Genomic DNA, 10565 nt, shown 5'->3' with positions numbered 1-10565 from the left:
ACCCCCATTTCTGAAGAAGGGTCTAGACCCGAAACGTCAGCTTTCCTGCTCCTCTGATGCTGCTTGGCCTGCTGTGTTCATCCAGCTCTACACCTTGTTATCTCAGACTATCAAACTACCAGATTTTATTTAGACAAGTCCCAGGAATCTACACTTTTTCCTCCTTGATCTTTGTGCTTGTCATTATCTAACAGTGGTAAGTAAAAGCCCTGTCCTGACAACAGCATAATCTATGTATATTTAAAACATACCACCATGAAAATGCATTGTAAATACTAAACAGCTACTAATGATCATTATCGTGAAGATACTGTGGCAGACTGGATTGTTACCATGCCACAGTTATATTGTGAATGGTCAGTGGCCAGTCTACCAAGACCAACTGGTGGATTTGCAACCATTAAAACACTAATTACTACCAGGTCTCTGTAGTAATTGTAACAAGGTCAGCCAGGTGGACCTCACAGAATATTAATTCCCTGATTGGACCAGATTAACAGCCCTAATCAGGGAGCCCTGGCTGTCAGATGTCAGGAGTGTCAGAGGTTCTGTTCATTGAGAGTTGGTTTTGAGGAAGCTGGACCAGTGTCAAGGACTTTCCACGTTTAAATAAAGGGTGACTTGGTGATCGGATACCAGTCTCTGGAGTTATTTCAGTCTCCTTGCAACTTTTAAGTCTAAGTAAGCAATTGCATTAAGCAAACAAAATAATATGTTGAAGACTGCTGCAAATGTTTTGTGACTGAATCTCCAAAGGTCAAATTTGTGCTGGCAAGGCTAATTAACATTTAGTTCAAGGACAAAAAAAAAGAACAGAATTAAATATCAAATAAATATTGCCACAAAAACATCTTTTCTGGAATGTTCAGTGTATCATAAGGCTATGGCTGGGACCTGTAGATTTTAAGAAGCCTGCTGTACATCATCTCTAACTGATATTAGAAAGTTAGTTCACAGTAATGTAAAAAGAAACTTTTTATCCCAAATTAATGATTCCACATTGATCAAGAGAAGCAGTCTAATTATTGAACCAAAAGTATTCAGCAGAGGGAAATGAGTGTGAGGATTTGCAGCATGTCAAATCTTCAGGGATGTGGGCTTGCATTACACTGATCAAGACCCTGTTTTAAAGGAGCAATACAGCCTCTTATGAATGTGGACCTGCTTTAATCCCTATTAATCCAGCACCATTTTACTACAGTCACCAAGTGGCTGTGATGATCTTAGTCAGTTACTTTAATTCACCATCTTATTCACTATTTATTTTAAATGGGACTATGATAATTAGCTATTAAATTATTTCGGTGAAGGAAGAGGCAGAGTGCCCAAACAAAACTCAAGAAATAATGAGATAGCATAACTAGTGGGTTAAAATAACATATGCCAGAATTTCCTGTGATTTTTGCACCCTTAATCAGACTTCACAATATTGATGATGTTGATTACAATGGCACAAAAACCCCAGAAATCTTGAGGCTATTCCACTCACACCTTCCCCCGCCCCAACCGATGTCATAATTTTCATTAATGTTCTAAAGTGAAGGTAGATCAAGGGGATTTTGTTTGTTTCTCTGGCAACGCTATTACTGAAACATTGAAATTCCACAAGTAAAAAGAAATAGGTAGCATTGACAGCATAATAATTTTGACATTTTAGAAAAAAAAGTCTTAATTGCCATATTTGAGTATTTCCTCAATCTGTGGAATCAAAATTAGGCGAGAGAAAATTTGCAAGGCAGCCTATATTAAATCAGATTCTGGAAGCCAAATCAACATATTGTGCTACAGCTACAAAGGATACTTATCAAACAGTTCACAAAAGAGACAGCAGCAATGACGCAAGTTAAAAGTGCGACATGTTGCCAGATTCTCATATCCCTAAGACAACACTGGATGAAGTATCTTATTAACAAAGCCATACCTCACTTTCAGACAGATGAACAAAAATATGTGTTCTATGTGTCACTGCATGCTGTGAGATAGGATGTTTACAAGGTGTTTACCTTTTATTCAGCAGGTTTCGACACATTTGTATTTACTTCTCAAATGAATCTCAAACTACAGAAAACAAAGAATGGCCTAGCAATTGAATCACACCATTTGTCTTTTGGGCATGCAATGAGCAAATAAGGGTCCAAAATAGGGGATGGGTGGGGCAGTTCCAGAACTGTTCCATAATTGGATCATGCTTTCCCATAGGTGTGTTCAATAGAACTATTTAGAATGAAGAGGACTTGAATGAATGTAGGATATTCTCCATAAGGCAAGTCTTCTCCAACAGCTAGAATATAATTCTGCCATCTAGCAGGGTGGCACCCTCTATTTCCTGTCAGAAGTCCTGGACTCATACCTTTGGCGATTCACCTCATAGATCCATCTAGCTTGAGGCCTTTTCCCAGATGACGATTCCCGGTACCCTTATAGTATTTACCACCTCTACCAACGTTTGGGTAAGGGTTGTTTGAGGTAATTCACAGGAGGATTGATGGCAATCTAGAGACTACCGGTGGAGGATAAGCCACTATAGAGTCTGTACAGAAGAGGCAAAGTTCTTACGTAACAAGAAAGTTTATAAGTTACATGTACAACAACATTTGGACAAGTAAAATTATCAAGACCTTAGGCAGCTGGTACAGAGACATCTACTCCACCCAAAAGCTAGAGCAGAATTCCTTGGACTGAATCTCTCCATATTTTGGAGAAGTGTCTATTTTGGGAAGTTTCATGGAGGGTTTCCCTCCACGAGATCTAAGGACTTTTCATACACAACGCTCCACTACATAACTCGTTAATTATGCATCTATACAATTATAGAAATCCACTTCATGCAATCTGCAGAGGCAGAGGTGGTTACTGATTCCAACATTCACACCACAGATGCCATATTTAAACTCAGTTGCACATCATTTCAAATGCTGCTAGCCAAGAACCACCTTTACAGTTTTTCTGTACAATTCCAAAGAGCGTGGTTGGGACAGCGAAGTTGGCACCCTGCTTTGCAGGCAGGGACTTGGACATCCTGACTGATGAAGTGGTGGAGAGGAGGGCTATCCTCTTTCCCCAGAAAGAAAGGAGACCACAATACTAGATTGGTTCATTCTGGTTCAAAGTAGTCACTCAAGTCAGTGCAATGTCCGCCATCCGGAAGAAAACGTAACAATGACACACGAAGATTAATGACCTTCTGCTTTCTGCAAGGGTAAATACCAGCATCATTTCTCTGCTAATTGTTATGACCCACTTGAGAAAGTGTATTGATCTTCAAACTCCACAAGAGTTAATGATCTTATCGAAGCATGTACAGATTTACCTGTCCACTGGAATCAAGTTAACAGAAAACACTAACCAGTTTCCTGTACTTAACAGGAACTACTGTTTATTACAAATAACGAACTATCAACATATGCCTTGATGGATTAAAGCTCTAAACTTCTTTGAAAATACACACAGCTTTAAACTAAAGCACAAACTTTGGTTTTATGGGTGGATGGAAAACAAGCTGGGAATAGCACCAGTCCACAGGGTTTGTCGTGATGATCTTTTTGGCTCACCAGGTCCTTGTTTTTCAATTCTTTCTCCAGGTTTCTTAATTTCTCCACAGGGGCACACAGCAATTGGTACACTCACTGCAAAATCTCTTATTTACTAATTAAAGGCAACAACTTCCAGGAACCAGTGAGGGATATTAACTGGTTTTCTTCAGGTATTTTACTGCAGAGAGAAAGTATCACCCCACCTGCCCTTCCAACCGTCCAAAGACTTTTAATTGCATCTTTTACACCCACACAAGCTGTTCAGCTACCCAGGAACCAATCAATGTTGTCATCAAGCTGATGGCATGTGGCATCCATAACTGGTTACAATTGTACAAACCAGTCATTTGTTGCTGGCCAAATCTCACTCTGTATTCAACAAAGAACCGTGGATGCTGAAAATCTGAAACCAAAACAGAAACCTTTTGACTCCGATGACCCTTCTTCATAACTATTTGAAATGTTAACTCTGCTTTCTCTCCACAATGCTGCGGACCTGCTGACTTTCTCCAGCAATGTTTGTTTTTGTCTCTCTGTAAAACCCTTTAATGGCAGGCTGTCTACAAACAGATTTCACTCACTGCTTGAGCAAAGCAACAGTGTTAACACCCGAAACAATGTGTTTCAATAACTCGTTTCTTTTAAAAAAGTGCAGCAATTCCTTCCACAATTCTGTTTTTTCCTTTCCATTTTAGTCTGCAATCAAAAGAAAACAGAAAATGATAGCCTTTACATATCTCACACTTACTCTAATTCTGCCACTATACCAAATTTCCACTGAGGCTAATGATCTACATGTCACTATTGCATGCAGCATCTTCACCCAGTCACTCTCACCCACCTCCAACAACGAACCCTTCCTGTCCTCTGGTCTTCCTACTCACTCACTTAGGTCACCTCACCAACATTCCTCCACCTGTATCATCAATAAAGGGTGTGCCAACCACCTTAATCTCACTCAATCCCTTCCTTTGTCTTACTACAGGAAAAAGCATCCCACAGTAAAGGATTAAAAAGGACCATACAAGTGACAGGGTGGCTGATATAGGTCTTCACATCCCATGAAAGAGAAAATCCTTGGGCTTGCAGAGGAGGACTGTGACTGCTCATATGGAGATGCTGAGACTTCCATGTCCCAGCAACCAAGGGCATCTGTGCATCCCCATTACCACTAGTGTGGACGAGTTTGTAACAGGCCAAAGCCTCTACTCCTACTGTGCAATTCATTCCCTCTTTTGTCTTATGCAGGCATCAGTGGCAATCACTGCCCACGAGAGGCCAGCCCTCTAGTCATCAGTTTCACCTCCACCTGGCGGAAGAAGCCACAGATCTCTCAGACGGTGCACAGGCAAGGCTTTCTCCTACACCCTTCACCAGCACCCATTCTTTTACCCCAGTGGGTACTTGATGTAGATAAGCTCAGTGACCTTCAAGCTGGGAATAGAAACCATCATGTTTCTCACTAACATCTGGGAGAACAGTACTGCCATAGAAATAAAGAGAGATTAGTGAATAATGACATGTTAATCCATGAAAATAGCATTCTCACCACTTGCTAGCAAGATTCTCATCTAGCCACTGAAACTTTAAAGGAAGATTTCATTCCTCAATGCCAAGAAACTAAATTTTTCATTCTCACCATTCTTTCCCAACTGTTGCAATTGCCCACATTGTTCAAATCTGGGAAAGTTCCACCAATTGTCTCCACCCACAGACTGTGTATGACATCAGTAGAATGAGTGGCAAAAATGTAACATGAATATTAATCCCTTCAGAGCCACTGAATTATACGATATAGCTTACTCTACCACATGTATGTAGTAACAGTCTGAACTGTTGCTGTTGGTCAGAATGAGCAATACAGTATCTCTTAGAAAATTAGCTATCACTTACTGAAGTGGCACTGGAACATGGACATTTAATGACCTGAAACATAATGGAACAACAGGGAGGAGCTTTTAATATGAAATATAAGCAGAGGATAGTGTGTCTTTTGACATCTGAATTTAAATGGTGCCAGAGATGACCAATATCCTAGACTCCTTCAGAAGCACAGGCAGAACCAACATGTAACATGCATTACAAGTCTATCACAACTGAATACGATTTATTAAAATCAATTTTCCATAATGCTACTCTTGGACTCAAATTTCCATGTCCACAGGTTTCACCCCAAATCATCAATTTAGCTCAATTTTTGTTTTGTATTTCACAAAATGATTTTTCTTTTCTCTAATTTTAAAAACATTCAATGAAATTAACACTTTTTAAAATCAAAATGTTAGTATGTACTGGCTGTGTTTTCTAATAGTTCTTTGTAACGTAGATAACGATTTTTTGAAAAATTATTCTATCATAGGATACAGGCGTCACTGGCAAGGCCATCCCGAATTGCCTCTGAAATAATTACTTACAAGGCCATTGCACAAAGCTATTAAGAGAGTCAACCCACATTGTTGTGGGTCTGTAGTCACACGTACAATTGATGAGTGTTTCAGGGTCGCCATTACTGAAACAAGCCTTATACTCGAGTTCTTCATAAATTAAATTTACATTCTACCAATTGCCATGGTTGGATTTGAGACTCTCCTGTCAACCATCATAGCATTAGCCTGGGCATGTGGATGGCTAGTCCAGTGACATTAGCATCATGCACCATCTCCCCATCATGAGTTGTTTATCATGGGTAAGAACAAGAACACAATTACAGAAAACATACTTAAACTTATTCATTGATCTACAAATCAAAAACAGAGGTTTCAACTGTGATTCAGTATTTCTACTTAAATGTCTGACTGAAATACTTGGACATCTGCATTTTCTTTCTGATTGGGCCCTAGGTGTATATAATTACTTAAGAAGAGGTTTTGAGCCATCTGATGAGTGCAATTTATGGAAATGCAACATAAATCTAAAGCACACACTGCTTTCTTCTAATTTGATCTGAACAGGCCAGAAACTTGGGCAATAGAAATATTTTTCTGTGCAGTACATCACTGATTTGGACTATTTGTTCCAGTCATTGAATCTGAATAGGAAGAAATATCACTTCTTAGCATAGCCTGGGCATCACAGCTGAGATTTTCCAAATGAAGTGCTGACAGTAACCTCGGTCTCTTTCTTTTGAACAATGGAACAACTACCAAGAATTAGAGAATCAGTTGAAGAGGGCATTCATTTGATTTTTAAACTATAACTGTCAACTAGTAGCACCAAGGTGAAATGTCAAACATGTCTTTGTATTTTCTGTTCCTCTCCTGAGTATCTCTCTTTGTAAGACCACACTGGTGTGTAATGTGCTGGCAATATTCCACAGAAATACAAACAATTACGCATTATCAAGTTGAACAAGTCCACATAGATTCAGATAATTACATTTTAATATTAATTGAAATCTGATGGGAGCCTCTTTGTTCACATTTCATTGAACATTTCAGTCAAAAATAACTAACTGATAGGTTGATATACATCCAACCACATCCGTGCTTTTGTCTGCTCACAATCTGTTTATCATAAACTTTTGCTGAGCAAGTGACTTTGAGAAAATCAGTTCCAAGTTGTCTTGTCAATTGAGAATGTGACATTTTATGACCTTATCCTTTTCTAGTCAGGGACAACAGCCCGGAAAATTGAAGTTTCTATGACATCCTGTTTGTTATGCAAGTTGATATGGAACTGCACAACAGATGAATTAACATGTTTCAGGAGGTGATCACACTCCTCCATTTTCCCATTTATTGGATTAGAATTGTATCAGTGCTATATGTCCCTGTTTTAATCTAATTATTGCTCAGTCCATGCTAATACACTTGGCCAGATGGCTGGTTTGTGATGCAGAGAGACATGATATCAACAGCATAGGTTCAATTTCCACACTGGCTGAGGTTACCACGAAGGTGTCTCCTGAATAAGCTCTCCCCTTGTCTGTGGCATGGTGAACCTCAGGTTAAACCACCATCAGTTGTCTGTCTCTAATAAATGAGTGGGACAATTGTGACTTTACCTTTTGTTACTACCGGATAACATGAAGTCAGAAAGATCATAAAAAGACCACAAGTTCTTTATCCCATTGTTCCAAATATTTCTTGCTTGGTCTCATGACTTCCACCCTTTGTCAACTGAAGTTCATCTAAATCTCTCCTGTCTGCAATAATATTTGTACTTAGTCCTCCTCACACATCACCCCGTATTTGTTGAATTTTACTCACTCCCAATCCAACAACAGATGGATTTTAAAGTTTGTATCCTTTTGTTCAAATCCTTCATGACCTCACTATTTGTTTCTGCAATTTTCTCAGCCCTCCAAACTTGCTCCAATTCTCGTTCTTGTCCGTTAATTATCCACTTCTCTTTGTTCAATGTTGGCAGCTAAGCTTCTAAGCGCCTAAGCTTTAGAATTCCTTTGCTAAACTTGTGCCTCTGTACTTCTTAGCCCTCCTAAAAGACAATCCTTAAAAGTTAGTGGGTGGATCAAGCTCTCTTGTAGCATTTTACTACATCATAGCCATTACATAAATGCAAGTTGTTGTATTAAATTGTAGCATGAAAGAGAATCCTGTGTCTCATCTTGCAATTAGTAACTACTAAAGTTAATCACCAAAATTGCATTAATTGACAACTCCATAAATTTCAGCTAAATTTGTCATATTAATGCAAAGCATTTTACTTGACTTGTTCAAACATGATCACAATTGATAACTTTTTCCATTGATGAATACACATTTCTACGTAGTTATTCACAAAAAAAACTTAATATATTTCCAGAAAACAGTTACACATGCTGTTGTTCAAGTAATCCATATCGAATTCTTTTAAAAAAAAATCTACAAGACACGTGACATTACACAAGTATAAATTATGTCCACGTTACAAATGTCAAAAGGTTCATCGAAAGAGTGGTTAAAAAGTTGCAAATTAAACTTTCTCGGGCATACGTGCATGCAGTCGAAAAGCCAAACCATAACTGAAAGCTGACCGAGAGTCATCTGGGGTACTTTTGATTGATACCATCTAAGGAGAGGTCGAAATTAAAACCCAGAAAACATACGACTTTTACCATGCAATTTCTATGTCGATTATGTTACAGTATTGTGTTTTGTTTCGACCGTGACAGCTTGAAAGATTGTTTAAGTTTCAAGGAAGTGTCACAAGGTATTACTGATGGAGCCAGTGGCCGTTTGGGGGCGGGTACTTGGGTACCAATCCGCAAATTTAAACTGCATTATATTTTCTGGCCTTCATTTAATAAATCAGTCATATTTAAGTGAGAAATTTTGAGCGAGGAAACGTAAATTCCAGAAAAAAAATACTGCTAATTAGGGTGGTTGTATTGAGTTTACAAGCAGCCATTTTTTTAAGCTTCCCTAGAGGATACTCTTCAGTCTTGTGACAAACCACGACTTATTCAAACTACTGACTGAGTTGAATTTAATATCAACACAGAACAATTAATTCTCTTCTTTCAGAAAACATACCGCGAATGCTGCCGCGGGCGTCTCGGAGCTTGGCGACGCCGTCACGATGACTGGAAGTTTCTCCCGCTCTCGCCCTCTGCCCCCGGCACAGCCCGAGGAACTCGACCGCTCTTCACTCATGTTTGCCGAGCCCCAGGCGCAAAGTTGCGGGCTTCATGGAAAAATAAGGAAGGCTACAGCTCTCGGGGCGTCAGCAGCACCACCCCCGCCCCTTCCAGGGACGTGGGGGGGTGCAATGTCCCGTGTCAGCCTCTGATCCCCAGGTGAGCGGCTGCAATCTGTCAGAAAGAAGCTGCAAAACACCGAGGGATTTTGCAAGGAGCTGGCCCTTCACTGCAACCCGGGCATGCACTTTCAATTCTCCAGCCACTTGTACTCTATGTATGAGCGTGCATATATTTATAATTTGCAGAAGGATCACGCTCCCAGTCAGGATTCGCACCTTTTGGCATAAGCTTGAGTTTGCATGTATTTCGATTTTCTCTCCCTTGCCCTCGGGGATATTAGTTTCACCGTTGAGCTGCGCTCGCGCTCCAGGTTAACGGACATGGACCGTGCTCCGGGGATGCGCGCCTCCGCGCGAACACGTCCAAAAGCAACAGGAGGAGGACCAGGCAAGACAGGCCGCCCCAAAGAACTAAGAGTTCGCACGATTTTCAAATTTGTCAGAGATTCAACAGCATTTTTTTTTATTTTGGACTCTAAAGAAATGAGAAAGTTACATTCCCTCTGGATGATATTTGTCCATCTACTTCTGAACAGAAATATTTTACATCTTAAAAACGGAAAGAACAAAAACAGAAATTGCAGGAAAAGCTCGGCAGGTCTGGGCAGCATCTATGGAGAGAAGTCAGAGTTAACGTTTCCGGTTCAGTGAGCCTCCCTCGAAACTTTACAATCTAGTAAATTGCGGATACGGTCCTAAACCCAAACCCGGCTTTTGCGGAAACTAATTTTGCCTAGAATACTCAACCATTGCCTGGGGTATTACTGTTTTATACTGTTAAAGATTTTATCCAAAGTTTAGTTTGTTCACTTTAAGTCATTAGTTCATCAAACTAATTGGTCCTAATTGCATATGTGCAGCAACAAAATATTCTGAAGAAGGATCCCGACCCGAAACGTTGATTTTCCTGCTCCTCTGATGCAGCCTGACCTGTTGTGTTCCACCAGCTCCACACTGTTGTCTCTGACTTCAGCATCTGCAGTTCTTGCTATCTACATATGTACATTTCAGTTCCTTTTTAACCAACAATGATACTAAATAAAAAGTAACTTTGGCAGTCAACTTTCTGCCTATGTGCCAATTAAGATCAAAATTTATTTGGGTTTATATCCAGTGGGACTGAAATTAATGAGTGTGACTATTAAAAGTGACGAGGGTGCTCTTGTGGTGCACTGGTAGTGTCCCTATCTTTAAGCCAGGAGACTGTAGTTCAAGTCCCACCTGCTTCTGAGGTCTGCAATGAAATCTGTAACAGGTTGCTTACAAATATTAAAAATTGACAAGATTTTACCTGAAGTTGATAGTTTAGAAAGACCAGGTAATATTTTATGT

The 10565-nt window shown here is 39.8% G+C and overlaps 1 protein-coding gene across 2 annotated transcripts in view; it reads right to left on the bottom strand.

Moving 5' to 3' along the window:
- Positions 1 to 9766, bottom strand: part of hectd2 (HECT domain containing 2) — a 105979-nt gene extending 96213 nt beyond the window's left edge. For both annotated transcript variants that reach the window (XR_007264320.1, XM_048609237.1), the window contains exon 1: positions 9008 to 9766. Coding sequence is in view for 1 of the 2 variants with exons in the window: in XM_048609237.1 (XP_048465194.1) it covers positions 9008 to 9127 (120 nt within the window). In the remaining variant the exon portion in view is untranslated. The remainder of the gene's footprint in view (positions 1 to 9007) is intronic.
- Positions 9767 to 10565: the final 799 nt, after the last annotated feature.

The sequence above is a fragment of the Rhincodon typus genome, chromosome 20, assembly GCF_021869965.1.
Source record: "Rhincodon typus isolate 14 chromosome 20, sRhiTyp1.1, whole genome shotgun sequence".
Taxonomy (NCBI): Eukaryota; Metazoa; Chordata; class Chondrichthyes; order Orectolobiformes; family Rhincodontidae; genus Rhincodon; species Rhincodon typus.
This window is presented reverse-complemented; position numbering and strand designations above follow the sequence as displayed.